The sequence below is a fragment of the Neodiprion fabricii genome, chromosome 1 (genome assembly GCF_021155785.1).
Source record: "Neodiprion fabricii isolate iyNeoFabr1 chromosome 1, iyNeoFabr1.1, whole genome shotgun sequence".
Lineage (NCBI taxonomy): Eukaryota > Metazoa > Arthropoda > Insecta > Hymenoptera > Diprionidae > Neodiprion > Neodiprion fabricii.
Genome location: NC_060239.1, coordinates 22,072,227 through 22,088,277, shown reverse-complemented (window position 1 = coordinate 22,088,277; position 16,051 = coordinate 22,072,227). Strand labels below are relative to the sequence as shown.

The window sequence follows — 16,051 nt, the reverse complement described above, 5'->3', positions numbered from 1 at the left end:
AAATTCTTTGGTGACATTGTGATATTCATTGAGTACCGTCCGTCTGGTAAGGCACACCTCCACCAACCATGACTCGGCCGGCGCGGCATTAGAATATGAAACGCAACAAAACCAGATTATAAGTTAAGAATGTAAAAAAGTATGAGAGATGCCGTGCTCACCATACGAGCAAATTTATGACTAGCTTGTAAGAAATTCAGTCATTTTCTACTGTATGGATAGGACGTCAGCCTAAGAAAGTAAGACCGATCTTAAAATGTGTATGAATTTGGTTACATAACCTCTTCGGTAACCGCTAACTCATTTCGACGGTCGTGCGATCAGTGAAATTAGTCAATCAGCCTATGCGTTACTTTTCAATCTGCCGGGCGGTATCGACGTCGTCGTTAGCGTAAATCAAAGAACAATCTCATGATGTCTGGACTAATCAGAAATCTTTCACTTCAAGCTAAGCACTTGGTAAGAAGGACCATGGCTCAACTATTTATTGTACTACTATTAACACTTGTTTCAAATTTTTTTAATTTTCAAACGTTATTGTTGCTTCAAGCATCTAGAGAGTCCCATCTTATTTTGGAGCCTCAATTTCTTACCGCTAACTAATTTCTGGTAATTGTTGGTCATACTTCAGAGAAATGTTGTGTGGATTTGTGCAAATTTGGGAATTTGCACAATATTAACATCCTTTAGTCGCTGTTAAATTGAAAACAATTACCTAGATTTATACTGTTGTATAGTTTAATGATTTTATTCTAAGTCATCAGTGATTAAAAAGTGTCGTCAAAACTAACGTTTTCTCTGGCAGGTAAAACAAGGACTGGCACAATCCGCAGTAAACGCAAATATCCGTAACTTTACTGTTGGCCCCAGGCTGCTAAATGCGTCGGGACCTCAGATCCAGAAGCCAGCCCCATCATTTACTGGCACCGCAGTAATCAATGGAGACTTCAAGGACATAAAACTAGAGGATTATCGAGGAAAATACGTCGTCTTGTTTTTTTACCCATTGGACTTGTAAGTAGTTCATAATTTACAAGTAGAAAAATAATGTATTGGCATTTTTGCTAGCATTTAGCTGATATTAATGGCAACTAATTTTCATAATGCAAATATTTGCTACATTGTTTCTCTAGAAATTAGTTTTATCGCGCTGTGCGGTATTTGTATTTACATATAGACAGAATATCTTTTACCTGAATGTACGACCACAATGTTTCAGCACATTTGTTTGCCCAACGGAAATAGTTGCGTTCAGCGACCGAATGAGTGAATTTGAAGCGCTCAATACAGAAGTTATCGGAGTGTCAACTGACTCCCACTTTAGTCATTTGGCCTGGATTAATACTCCAAGAAAGCAGGGGGGGCTCGGCGGACTTCGTTATCCGTTGTTGAGCGATTTCAGCAAGCAAATTTCAGCAAAATATAACGTTCTCATCGAAGATGCTGGGGTTGCCCTGCGAGGACTCTTCATCATCGACAAAGAAGGCGTATTGCGTCAACTGAGTATAAATGATTTACCTGTTGGCAGAAGTGTTGATGAAACACTGCGTTTAATAAAAGCATTTCAGTTTGTTGAAAAACACGGAGAAGTTTGCCCTGCCAATTGGCAACCGGATTCGAAAACAATTAAGCCTAATCCTAAAGACAGCAAGCAGTACTTTGAATCCGTTAATTAATCAACTCCGTCATACTTACGCAGACTACAGAAACAGACTAATATGGCAAGAAATACTGCGTAGTGGCTTCGGTTGTTTTTTTCTTTGTCCATTTTTCCCCGAAGGACAGAATTTTTCGTTGTAAGTGATGATCCTACGTTTCAGATAAATTACTGTCTGCAACATGTAAGAATGCAAAACTGATGCATTTACACACAATATGTTTTCTGAGACATTGGAACTGTAAGAAACAATATTTATGTATAAAAAATTAAATTGAAATGAGAATGATGGTAATTGATATAAAATGTAAGAGATACCCCATGTTTAAAATATTTTCAATTTATTTTTCTATATCATTTGGTACTTTAATGGCTGGGTAATCGGAGCTCTGGGTTTTCTTATACTCACTTGTGAAGTATGAATAAAGTACAAGCATAGCACAGCATTTCAGTACTCCTTTTTTGTCAACATATTTCCCTTTTTTCTGTTTTCAAGGTTGATGATATTAGTTAGACAAATTTTGAATGACTTCCACGGCTTCTGTTTAAGTCAAGATAATACTTTCGTGATAAAAAACACGGAACACTTTTTAATCATGTAGGTACCTACCACAAAATTTGCTGTATCCTCAACATTCGCCTATTTTATTTGTGGTTTGATAACAAGTAAGTTAGACCTCATCAACCGTTATTTGAATTTCACGCAAGTTTGTCGTTTTGTAATCGTCTTTCGAATTTAAGTTATAAATATTAAGAGATCTACACATACCAAATATTCAATGTTCTCACTTCTGGCATTATTAAGCTTCTCAAACCTTTGAAGCATACATTTTTCCTTGCAGTCAAATTCTTTGAAACTGGGTATATGAGGTTTCTCGTGGTCGCTGATTTAAAAAATGGGGTCAGATCTTGAAAATTTACAAAAATTCCGAATTGTGGATCTAAAACGAGCAAATTGGATCAAGTTTTACATTTTCAGTCCTCCATATTACATCCGCTATTTCGAATTTTGTAATTTTAACGTCCGATTCGTTTTTAGCAACCCCAAAAAACCTAGAATACCGCGTTCCACTTTTATAGTCCCCATAGCCTTTCCACAATTAGATTTAGTCTGTAAAAACAGGCGTTTCCAACAATTCGTTAATTTATATATATTATATATTATTAAACCATCAACATTGACGTCTCAGAAGTCCAAGTGTGCAAAGAAATGACAGCGATATCTCAAAAATTGAATGTATATCTTGAATAATCGATTCAAAAAAGGTGTCTCATATGTGAGACGCTGTGCCGCAAAGTGTTAAAGAAGGGTTTAATTGTAAGTTGCCTATTGAAAATCAATGTAGAAATTCTTCTATCTAATCGGATCTCAACTCTTATTGGTTCGAATCGCGTTAATCGAATATTTGCGTACAAGAAACGATGAAGTTCGATAGAAATTAGCAAATTCAATGGACTCCACGGGAAATATTTAGGTTTATTGCTAACATGTATGGTTTAAATTGAGCTGCCAAATGTGTTTGGCCAATAATCTTAAAGCTAGTGTATCGAAAATCGGCAAAAAAAACTTTCCCGAAAATGGTTCTGTTTTATCTAAATTTGAATGTTTCAAATTTATTTTTAAGACCCCTGGTTTCCCGATTACATTTTATTACGTGGAATATGTTCTGAAGTTAACACTAGAAAAAGGTTATAGAGAGTATTTTTTCATTTAGGATTAAAAGAAATGGTTGTTGAACGTGAAGGCGCGTCAACTTCTCCCAGTAAGCGGCTCAGCATGAACCGTTATTGTTATCTAACGGATATAAAATGTCGAAAAATAACATCGGAGAATTGAAGAATTGAATTTATTCGAAGATGAACAAGTTATTAAAGCATGTATTGGCTGACACAATTCAATGCTTTGGGCACACTCATTTCCCGTTCGGTCAACGGTCCTGACGATTCGGAAATCCAAATTCTGGAAGTTACTGTTTACAAATCATTTTGAAACGCCGGCGATTCGAAGTTTTCATTTGCTATGCAAAAAGTGTAAATGGGTATATTCACCGATTATTGACATGATTCTAAGCCAGAATTAAAATTTTCATGTATGAACTACAATATCTTGTAGTATATACCTACTAACGATAAGATGCAAAAATCCTGCAAGTTTCAGACCTCCAGGTCTTACGGTTCCGGAGAAATGTGCTGATCAATTTTTAAACATCAAACACATTAATGTTTACATAAAATTTTTCATCTTAATCTGATCGCGGATACCAAATGTGGTCTGAGATGTTTTTGATGTCAGAAAAGTCTGACCTTTCCAATTAGAGAGTCCATTTTTGGCTAGATCCCCACGAACCATGAAAAAACATGATTTTCCGCAGAAAAAACTTGTTTCCGGTGCGATCCAACTTTTATTGCAATTTAACCTCACCATTTGAAAGCTCGTCCTTTTTCCGACGTTAGTAAGAGTGATAACAGAGTTTTAGGTGCTTCGAACGGGATCGCACGAAAGCTGTAATTGGTTTTATAAAGTATCAATTTTTTTCTATTGGTGAAATATCTTCATTTTGTTGACGTAAATTTTATTTGTTATGGTAACTAGAAAAATTCAGTAAAACAGGTTTCGTTAAAAAAAATAACTGTTTAATTATTGTTGGAATTATGAAAAACGAGGTTCAAGTAACCATTTTGCGCTATTGTTGATCTTTTTTTGTTAATTGCAATGCAAAATCAGTTTGTTCGGTTACTGCGCTTTTTTAGTTCAACCAAGGCTTTAACATCAATTTATTGTTACACAAGCATTAAATTTTCGCAACAGTTACAAGAAAATATAGCAACAGTGATCATAATGAGAAAGAATAGTAACAGATACTAGACTTTCTGGTAACAACTACAAAAATAATTTTCATTTTGTACCTAGAACTATATTTTTCGATTGTGGTAAAAAATCAAAATAGTTAAGGACTGAGCGGTAACCGGAACTAAAATTTTCTCGCAGTGTGAGCACCTTTCGCCTCTGATACTTTCGAGAATCTCGGCTCTAAAAATTTGTCGTATTTTTCTTTGTCATTTTAAGTGCAATAAACAAAATGCATCTTTTTTAAATTACACCTTCACTTTTCACATAGATCCGAAGCTTGAAGGATCCGTTGTGTCCCTGACTGAACTCTTGGGGGTGCGATTAACGATAAGCGGATAGTTAGACGCTCAAGTCTTCAGTTAGGGACACAACAAACCTTGCAACCTCAAGATCTATTCGAATATTGAATGGTATAATTAATGAAATATACATTGTTGTCCGACCCTCCTTGTATAAGACGCCTTTTTTTGAAGAAACGAATCGAAACGAAAAAACGGTGCTTGACTAGAATAAAAAAAAACCTATGCATGATGAGCGCAAAGTGATTTCACTGGTGTGATCGTTTCAAAATGACAGCTCCAATGGAAGAAATTAAATTAGATCTAAATAACACCAAATTTTACCTTGGGGTCAAGTGAATTCGGGCTTGAAACTTTTTGAAAACGTTCTTTTTCTGGATGCCAAACATTTTACTCCTACTTCAGGCATAAAAGCTTTTGGGGTAATTTTTGCATACTCACCCTACTGGACCCTTTAGTCAGATTTTATTTTTATACCCGACTTATAAAACATAATGTTTTATAATTGTAATTGAAATAATATAAAACGAATGAAGCTTGCTTCGATAAGTCGGCGGATCATCGTTTCTCCAATTGACACTTCAAACGATCGCCGCTCTCCACTAACCAACCGCATATTAGCAGAGATTTGAGTCGCTTAACTTCCCATTACGTCCGGAATCCCCGGGATGTCTGCAGGTCCATACAGAGTGTACAGACCTACGTACGCATGCTTAGCTTAGAGGTTCCGCCGTGTTGGGACCACCTAGCGGGTTTGCGGGGGTGGAAGAAAAAGGGGCAGGGATGAGGGGAAGGATGCGGGGTGGGCGACCCGTTTGGTTCAATCAGGCGCAGGGGGACAAGGGGATGGGGATGGAGGGCGGGGAAGTATGGGTTGAATAGAGAGCAATCTCTCGCCGGTTGATTTGATTCTTTGTGGTGAATGGTGATGGGAGCGATAGAGGATTTAGTCACTGGAGTCCGGACTGGATTATCTGCACTCTTTCCACTTCGTAATTACATGTAACATGTCTATATGATATACGCTACCTGCCGGCCGTATATACAACTCTTTCGAATTGGGGAAAAATTTTTTACTCTGCTGGAACAAGGCCTGAACGTTAATTTTTAACGTACAAAAAAACCTTACGAAGCATATTAGGATTTTCAGTTCAAGTGCAAGACATGCATCACAGCATGTAAATTTCTCCTAGTCAAATAATATGTAAATCGGCTTCAGTTCACCATTTTCAAACAACAAAAGATAAAAGTGACTTGATTTTGTTAATATCTAGTTTCCGGTAACTCCAATGTAAAGGAAAACTATTTTTCGAGATAAATTAATTACCTACAGGATTATACCTATAAAAAAGCGTAATTAAAACTGGAAGGATTATATTTTTTCACACGAAATTCATATGGGAAAGAGTCATATATGGTACGAGGCATGTCTTAGACTTGAGTTAAAAATTCCATACTGCGGGAGAATTTTCAATTTGGTAACAAATAACGGTTAGACCTTGTTCCAGTAAGAAAAAAAAATTGCAGTTATCCAAAACCATCTTATGTATACTTATTATCTAACCGTCATTTATTATCTTGATTGTACAGCGCTTGATAAGTTACAAGGACATCAAAAGCTGAAGAAATTCAGAAAGAGTTTAAACGCCGAGTCTCAATTTAATATCTCTATCCAGATTTATTTGAACTGCAGTTTCGTCCTTTTCTCGGCTGACGTTGTGCAGCAGCTTCAACAAGACAACGGGTTTGTGAGTCGTCCTATGGATACGATAGATGAATGCACGGATGGATTGGATACATGTACATACGTACGTACTTCCGAGGATTTGGCATTTGCAGGACTTCATTTTTGATGCTTGGCATTTTTTGGCTTCGCAGCATTTGCTAGCCCATTTCTTCACGTACGTCGGCATCGCGTACGCGTGTATGCAGGGTCGATTATTTAACCGAGAGACACGCAGGGCGAGCAAGGTGGTCGTATCTCGCGATTTACTTTGCGTAGGTAGAACAGAATTTATTACTTATGAACATCAGTAATAATTTTAGATTTGATCCATCGACTTCCGAGATGTATATCCTGAACAGTATCTCCCCTTCGAGCGAGATGGACGCCGCAAGAACTTCAATCTAACAAAGACAAATTTTCAAAATTTTCGACATAAGGGACTACTTGCCCGTAAAGTACAACGAATGACCCAATCTTTTATACACCCAGCTACTTTCATACCTTTTATGTGGTCCGAAGGGCGATGATTCTCAGATACGCCAAGCTTTTTTTTTACACCGATGCAAATTTACAGCCAACTCCGAACTGTTTATCTTTACCGTTACTGGAACTTATTATTATATGTGCTTCTTCGAAAATTCCATCTGCTGTTTATCCTGATAATATTCTGGGCCGTTCCCGTAAATAGAAAGTCCCTTTCTCAAATATTAAATGTGAACTTGAATTGTTTCTATCTGCGTTTCGGATAGTACTTTCCGTTACTTATAGATTTTATTACGATAGTTTTTACTCATTTATTTAAATCGAAATTTGTGCGAGTTTACATAATACCGAGTCTTTGGAGTGACAATGTAACTGTTACACGAACACTTATGAAACACAAAGTCAGTATCGTACTTCATAAATTACCGATTTCAAAGTCGTCCATAGACTAAATAGATTGAGTTTTGTTTCACGGAGTTTTGTATGTGAAAACTAATTATAATTTTACATGATTGTTGTTATTCCTAGGGTAAGATGTATACCACGTGGGGTCGTCTTCAATTCTACGTAAGCGTGAAAAAAAGAAGGATATTGGCTCGAACGTTATTTCAAATTAGTTTGTAGAAGGTGCGCTTTTAATGCTCTCGAGATTTACGTCGAACGGAATTTCGCCTTAAGCTACGTAATAAATTGCCCCACGTCGATACTTTCGCCAAGCTTGCCGAGAATATACAAGCAGTTTCCTGTACTCGAGTTTGACCTTATAGATCTAGAGATATACTGCTGCTCTAGCAAATTGACCGATCGTAATTTAACGTTAAAACCATTTCGCGTCATCGCTGTCGAAATGCGAAGCCTGCATTTTGTAAAATTTTCCAAATTCTGGCTTCACATTTTCACAAGAAATGGATATAAATTTTATCCTCGCGATGTACACGAAGTGCATAAAGTTATCAGCGTTGATTCTGTAACCACAAGATCAATACGACATGTGACTTTCCAGTCATTGCCTGCAGGCGTTGTCACCTAACTATATACGAACGAATGTGTAGACAGTTTGGGGCCATACCTTAAACGCGAGATCCGTATAATAAACTTAAAAAACAAAGCCTATATACGGATACACAGGTATACACATCGAAGAAAACGAGGGTAGTTGAAATGGGGTTGGCGGCTTGCTTGAGCTAAATAGAGAGGCGGTTTTCGTTCTCCGGTGGTAGTCTTGGTTTGATGGCCGGGGGATGAGGCGAGGACGGAAAAGCGACACCAGGGATAAACGGCTCATCTTATCCTTATATCCTTATCCTTGTAGCCCCCCTCGCGTCTCAGCTATTTCACGTCTTATTCGACTTTTTACGTGGGGTCGCGAAGATGCGACTTTCTCAGGCGTTCTACGTTCACCCGACCCCAAGATTCACGAAAGTAAAGTAGGAGTATCTACGGTTACTTCCTCCCAGATTCATCCAATCAGCTATAACAATTCGATCACCGCAACGGTGATACTTATAGATCCAGATCCTAACCATTCCAATAGCTATTAGACAATATATTATGTAGACGTATGAATCAATGTTTACCTTTTTTTCGCCGATCTTGAAAACCGTTATCGATTACAACCAACGGATCCTTTTGTGATTTTCAAGTGCCGATGGATAGGTTTCAAAACACTGTGTGAGCAGCGAGTAACGTAACCTCCAAAACAGGTGTATGCATGATAGCCCCTGATGACGAGCATATTTAGCATTGTATTCCTTTCATGTTATTCCAGCTAAAAAACAATGCTTTTTTTCCAACTCGTATGAGTCGATCACTGAACTTTTACGAAAAGCAGAGCGAACCATTTCGCCGAATTTAGGGGCCATCTGTTTTAGCTGGTACGCGCAGAAAATGCAGTATTTTGCAATGCTGAGTATAGTTCTAATGGCCATCGTGCATATGAAGCTTATGTTACTCGCTCCATTAATTCATATAGTGCTTTGAAAAGATAAATGTGACAACTTGAAAATTACAAAGAAATCGGTAGATGTTCTCATTTAAAATGGTTTTCCAGACTGAGCAAGCAAAGAGCAGGAAATTAGTTTCTACACCTGATAGTATGCGACGTCTCAACCAACCCATTTTAAATACCACATCAATTGAGAATTTTCGTTAAAAATATTCTACAATAAAATTTAGTGCTCCACTGAAGCGACCGTCTAATTATTGGCCAGGCGATAGCTGCTTAGACGATAAGGCCACTGACTGATCGAGTTCCCGTTTCCCCTCTCCGAGGGTTGGCGGCGCGTCCTCGACCGATTCTCGAGGTGGTTCATCCTTCGCCGGGGTAGCTGGAAAGCAGCGAAAACGACGTCGTATAATCTACGAGGAGGGACTGACGTGCCGAGAGTGGGGATTCCCGACGATGGGGAAAAGGGGGAAACGGGACGTACCGGAGCTTTGATTACTTGTTTTAATCTTCTGACTGCCGGGCGAGCATCTGTCCCTCAAAATCTGTAATTGCAGGCCACCCCTTCGCAGTCAATGCACCGTTAGTAGTGGTTTCTATTACTTTTCTATTTGCCAGTTTAAACAACCTTGCACAAATTTAGCCCAGCACTTCACTTATGTGGTACGTGGTATTAACACTTGTCAGCATGCACAATCAAAATCTGATAATGTAGTGCATTAAATTTACGAAATGATGAGCGACGAGATGTTGCCGATATTCTTCTCGGGACAATGTTTAGTAGGATTACATAGATTGAGTGCTAATATTGTCATTTGTTAAGGTTTCTACGTTTTTGGGAGACTAACGTTAAAAGCTGCAAATACCAATTCAGATTGTCACTTTACATTCTATGTCGGGTAAATTGATTTCCTGAAAGTTAGTTCAAATTTGTCACGCAATAATAATTTCTTAGATTCAAATATACAACTACACTTGACTAAATGTTAATATTGACAGATTATGAAGTAACATTTTTAACGGGTTCAAAACATAATCTAGCTGCTGTTTACACGCCTGGAATCTTACTTCGCATGCATGATTATTTTCATAACTTTTGAGCTATCCAGCTATATTTCAGTCCGCCTAAAAGAATCAAGGGTCGGTTGAAAAACTTGTTCCATATCGTTGATTCTCAATTAGTGCTACCATCCAAACAGAATTTATTGCGATGCAAGGCAAGACTGGTAGGAAAAAACTTCAAAGTTTGACAAAACTTAAAAATGTTTTCTATTTTGGACGAGAATCGAATGTATAAGTTTCTCTTAATGATTTACGCGCATTGCACATTGCAGTTATTACACTGTTGCAATTTTTTGGGTAATATTACCATTACTTGGAGGTGGCGTCAAAAAAGTGACTGCATTACCAAATTTCATGTCTTTTGTATCAAGATAGATGCGAATGACTCCTTCCACCTTTTAGAGAAATGGATATTTTCCATAGCTTACAAATGCTAAATTTATCGGTGAAATTTCACAACAGTTACAAAAATGTTGAAAATGGTCAAAAATGAAAATAGGTCTGTATAGAAACCACAGCAAGAAACTCTTGATGAAGGTTTCACGCTACGTACATTGAGATAAGTTTGTGGAGAGGGATAATTTATTATCTTCCTTTGATCTGCGAGTCTGGCTCGTACTTACACACGTACTCGTTGTTAAGTGTACCCGATAGTTATTCGTCAGAGAAATTAGTGAGAGTGACTATCTATCCTATCGTGTTGTAGTACTTATCTATATCTCTTATGTGAGTACAAATCCACGTCCACGTATACATGCAAGTCACAAACACCTGGAAATTCGTATCTGCACGATGCGTGTATGTGTACACGACAAGCACACCGTCGAGCAGTAAGCCTCTCCACCTCTTCGTAGGGGTGGTAAAACGCGAGTTCGAGTGGACAGAGGTCATTAGATTGATGAGAAGATTCGCGACACGCCATTGTGGGGCTGTAATTCTCAAACGCGGGAGGGCGACGAGGTCAGGGGTAAGAAGAGATGAGCGGAGCGGAGAGAGGAGGGCCGTCGTCATGCAATATGCATAATATGTTCATTTGCATCCCCGCGGCGCCCCGAAATGGTTGAATATGTTTGATTTAATGGGGCCGCGACATTTGTGTTTAAAGATGACCCGACGAATCGTCGGGGGGTTGGGAAAGTTTAAATTTCAAACTCGTGCGGTAAAACGTAACGCGTGGATGTATAATAACAGCTACGTGGATATGCTATATTTTTTATGCTCTTTGTAAGAGTCACTCGCTTTTATCTCTTCCATCGATCGTTTTGTATACGGTTACGGTTATTAATGACACCGCGGTGCCCTTAATTACGTGGGATTCCGCTAAAATCCTTAACCTCATTCATTAATTAAATTACATGTAACATGGTCAGCGATTAATTTAACTTCCATTCCTTTCATTCGGGTTATTGTTGAAGGACGAAAAGGGTGAAATGGAAACGTTGATTTTACGCCGTTTCATATTATACAATTTTATTTGTTTAGAAATGTCGGAGAGTTATTAATTTTAGTAGAATAGAGAGAGGCCAAAATAAAAGGAATTACCTTAATAGAGAGCGGCTCAAATGAAGGGATCATCCGAGGGACGATGTGGCGAATTATGGACCGCGAACTAATGACGAACCAGTCCGTGCTCGCGCGCTGCCGAAACTTATCTGATCTAATCGTATGCGCTCGTCGTTATTAAAAGGTTTCAGACCTGCCCTCTCGCGGCGAGTGCTATAATTAAAAACTAATCAAATAGCGCTTGGCCTTGAAAGCTATAGAGAGCACACCAGGCGCGAACAATGGCACACAGCATGGTATCAGCATAGAACAGTGGCTTACGGTAATTTGACGCATGGAGAAAATTGCACGTAAAGTTAATATTTCGACTCCTTGCTCAATGAAACACAAAAGGTTCGGTTAGAGCTCTGTGGCACACATGATTTATTATTATAACATGTAAAAAATATATCATGTAGCTTTATTGTGTACTAAAATGATAACACACGGCCAACACCATTGGGTTACAAGTGCGAAAAGTAGGCGATTTCTGACGAGTGTGGAGTTTGGTAATCAACCGAGTCAGATATCGCTCATCCACTCGTATGAGATACGCTATTTTTCTGCAATACCTGTGAAAGAGAGTTTGATTTGTAAGCTCTATAGTGCCATGCCACTGACAGCGCTTAAAATCGAGGTTAGATAATTTACGCTCAATGACATAGTGCGTATAATCGAGTTATTCGAAAGTGCAGATGCGCCAAAGAAAGCCCTAGGGTGTAAAATATAGCCTTTCAATTATGCGCATGCGCCAACGTTGTTTTCCCGCACTGTTCGGACATGGGGCATTTTGCGCACTTTTCACAGGCTTTGAAAATCGAACTTTCCAAGCCGGTGTTGAAAGATACACTATTCTTATTATCAAGGAAAACTCACTGTCAGTGATAAGTGTTTTATTTTGCAAAATTATACATGTGTTGATACTTTAACTGTGTAATTAATAATTGACGAGTTTTTGTTAAACTTATGGTTCAATAAACCTTCATTAGCCTGTACAAAACTTTTGTACATACACTATAATTAACGGTAAACATGACATCACCGGCATTCCGTTTACTTACACCTAATATGTATACCGATTGTCTAATGTTTTCTCGCTTTATTCATAAATTCTTGTCTACCGAGAAGAAATACTAAACTTATTGTTAGACGGCCGAGTAACGAAGAACGTACCGCGGCAACATTTTGCCAACTTACTGAAAATAAGGTACGAGATGTCGAACTCCCCACCGCGGCCAAGTGGCGAATTGAAATGAAGTTGGTGATTCTAATTTCTAGCAGTAGTCAGTTCACCAACGGTCAGTCATCACTAAATTAACAATAAAAGTTAGCCAAACTTTTTCGAATTACGACGTGAAGTATTTGAGATGTGCTTAACCTAAAACAATTCGCATCACTTACACAACCTCAATAAACCGTGGTTGACAGTTGAAGCTTCAGGTGGTCAGCCTGCGTGAAATGACGACGAAGCTCACGCATGCGCAATCTTCTCAATTGAAGCGTCTCCTCTCGCCGTTGTATGTAAAATTTATAGGCTGTAGTGAGTGGCGGCGATAATGACTCAATGATTGCGCGGTTCACTTGTTTTGACTAGAAACGATTGACAGCGGTTCGGAAACGAGGTCTCAGCGGACGCAAGCGGCGTATGACGACTTTCCTCGGGCGGCCAGGGGATGGGGTGGGGGGACGTAAAGCGAACAAACGAATGGGCGAACAGATGCAGGGGCGTCGGGGGAGTCCGCGAATTGTCTCTAGGGGTTATTTTCGGTCAATTATCATGCCAGGGATTGCAAGGGGAACCCCCCACAGCTTAGGCGGAGTGGGTTTAGAGCGGAGTTCATATGTCTATACGGGCAGGACGCGAGTCTATTAGGAGTCAGTCTGGTGCTCGGCCAAACGTCGCCTGGGTCACACCCTCCATCCCCATCTCGTACTTTTTCGTGGCTTACACAGGCATCAGCATCTACCCGTGTATCTATCAATCACGCTTACGAGTTACGACTCCCCATGGTCCTCCATGCCCGTAGCCTAGGATCGTCTCTCGCGCTTACTTACTCCCTTACCCTCTTCCTCTCAGCTATTTAATTCTCTCTCTCTCTCTCTCTCTCTCTCTCTCTTTCTCTCTCTGTCTCTTTCTCTTTCGGGGTTTTGCAGTCCATTTATTTCCCCCACTGAATGCCGCCACAGTCAAGAGGGGTCTAACCCATTTTTCGAGATTTCGTTTACTGTTCAGTTTGGGCAATAAGGTATTTGATGCATGCAATAGGATTTTGCGGATATTCATCAATCTTGTTTGATATTAATAATTAACCCTTTTAGTTACGTGACTGAAAGGGTCGAGGAAATCAATGTTTCAGATGGTCCCCGATACGCAAGTCATTTCAAAAGTTTCAAAAGCCAGTCAGAACCTTGAAATGTTATTTTCTCTTCAATTTGTTCTTAGCAACACCTATGGCAGCGCCGAGGGAAATTTTCAGTTTCGGTTACTACACAGTTCTTAATTATTGACATTTTTTTACGATAACTACAAAACAAAAATTAGTTTTGTAGTTGTTACAAGAAAATCTGGTATTTGTTTCTGTTCTTTTTCTTGTGATTGTATTGAAAATTTGATGTTTGTCCACAATAAATTGATGTTAAAACCTTATTTAACTAAGAAAAGTATAGAAAACAAAAAAAAAAAACTGATTTTGCGTTGCAACTACCAGAAAATGTAGTGAGGTACAAAATAGTTACTTGTACCTCGTTTTCTTTTAATCCCAACAATATTTAAAAAATTGTTGTAACGATACCGATTTTACTAAAATCTTTTAACGACTGTAACAAATGAAATTTCTCTCACTGAGGGAGCTGAACCCTACTTGCTTCTGGATTTATGTCAAGTTATCTCAGTTGCCGTAAAAGAGGATGCGAATCTTAGCATTGGTGTAGAACCTCATTTTCAGGGTTCTCGGATCTCTATCCAAGTACCGATTAATTCGTATACCTGGATTTGATATAATGGTTCGAATTGACGATGTTACACTATTAGGACGAATTCATGATACTTTGATTTCATACAGGTTTTTGAACTGAAGTTTATTCTGATTAGCTAGTTCTCCCAACGTAAGCCGCAATCTTTCAAAACAAAATCTTAAAATTCTGTAAAATATTTTACACTCTATGATCACTCTGAAATTAATATCGATACTTTGGTATTATACGTGTTCGTAAAAAGTTATAGGCTAGTAGGGAAAGTTGTGGTAAAATTGAGAATATGGATGAAATAATGATAAGGCAGACGATTCTCTTATTGTTAGTCGACATTGATTTAACACAAAGCTTGAGTAGAAAAACATTTAGCGATTGATTTCAGATCACATAACATGATGTAAAAAGGTCCCCTAATTAGATTTACGTCGTCTCATTATTACTATTTGGACCATTACAAGGCTTGTAACCAATGAATGGTGATGTACAAATTAGATTTGTAAATGATTTCATCAACTCATGGTAAAATGCATCTCGAGGAAACTGTAATGTTTAAGAGCACACAAAGGAACAGCATTCTCTTGAAACAACTAACAATAAATTGTATGCAGATGTCAAAAAGAGGGTGGATGGTTTTCTTTCATTCATTGTTTGCGATCACCGATACGAGCAGATTTTCATACGTAAATACGTCTATGTACCTAAAAATACATGTAAGAAAGAATAAGAATACGCGTCTCCATACCTTCGGATAATCCTCTGACTTTCATTTTCCGTTTTAATATTCCTTTGTTGCGTGAATTACGGGGAAAACTCAGTCGCGTCTTTTTCAATTGTACTTTTTCACATGCTTGAACGTTAAAAGTCAAGTCAAGGTATTCGAGAAATCAGGCAAAGACCGACGACCCCTGATGCTTCGAGGATCTTCACCGTTCGCCCAGCTTCTGTTCAAGTCAAAGTCAAAGCTTGCCAAATTGCTGCCACAAAAGTCGTCTCCATACGAAAATGAGAAATAAAATTCCATCTGCTAGGCATCAAGCGATTGTTTACCGCACGTTGAAGCAAGTTATCGAAAATTTTTCAACCGATCCGACTTCGTAGCAAGGAGCTTGCAAATTGTATTTTAGAATTCGGGATAGCTGCCTAATTCAAGAGCACGGGCAACTTTTGGTGAGGAATAATTTGTGGCTTTTTAGCGAGGCAGGGTGGTTCGCGTTGCGTTACCCAGAGGGTATGCGTATGTCGTAGGTGTACATCCCACGTGGGCTAAATCAAATTCACAGGTATTGCTGTACAGTGTATGGATTACTGTGGAGTCGCAAATCCTTGCCATTCTCGCAGCCCCCAGGCGTGCACTGTGTTAATTAATCTGACAGCTATGAGCTAACTCGAACACCCTTTTTACCTCACGTCCACCATACCGTGTGCCGATATGTATCTGTATTATACGCAGTTACGCGAATGTGTACGTACGCCTGTGTAAACGCCATGCACGCGCATGTGGGGGACAAATTTG

At 38.8% G+C, this 16,051-nt stretch overlaps 1 protein-coding gene across 1 annotated transcript; it reads left to right on the top strand.

Annotated features, from left to right (window-relative positions):
* Positions 1 to 78: 78 nt before the first annotated feature.
* On the top strand, positions 79 to 2,103 carry LOC124180658 (peroxiredoxin-like). The gene is made up of 3 exons (XM_046566424.1): positions 79 to 459; positions 806 to 1,014; positions 1,220 to 2,103. The coding sequence occupies exons 1-3, from the start codon at positions 412 to 414 to the stop codon at positions 1,674 to 1,676; spliced, it is 714 nt and encodes a 237-aa protein (XP_046422380.1). The 5' UTR covers positions 79 to 411; the 3' UTR covers positions 1,677 to 2,103.
* The last annotated feature ends 13,948 nt before the right edge of the window (positions 2,104 to 16,051 follow it).

Excerpts from the sequence above, each read along its gene's own strand:
- LOC124180658 (XM_046566424.1), top strand. The coding sequence starts at position 412 with ATGATGTCTGGACTAATCAGAAATCTTTCACTTCAAGCTAAGCACTTG. Across the intron at positions 460-805 it reads CACTTCAAGCTAAGCACTTG|GTAAAACAAGGACTGGCACA; the intron begins GTAAGAAGGACC and ends TTTCTCTGGCAG. Across the intron at positions 1,015-1,219 it reads TTTTTTTACCCATTGGACTT|CACATTTGTTTGCCCAACGG; the intron begins GTAAGTAGTTCA and ends ACAATGTTTCAG.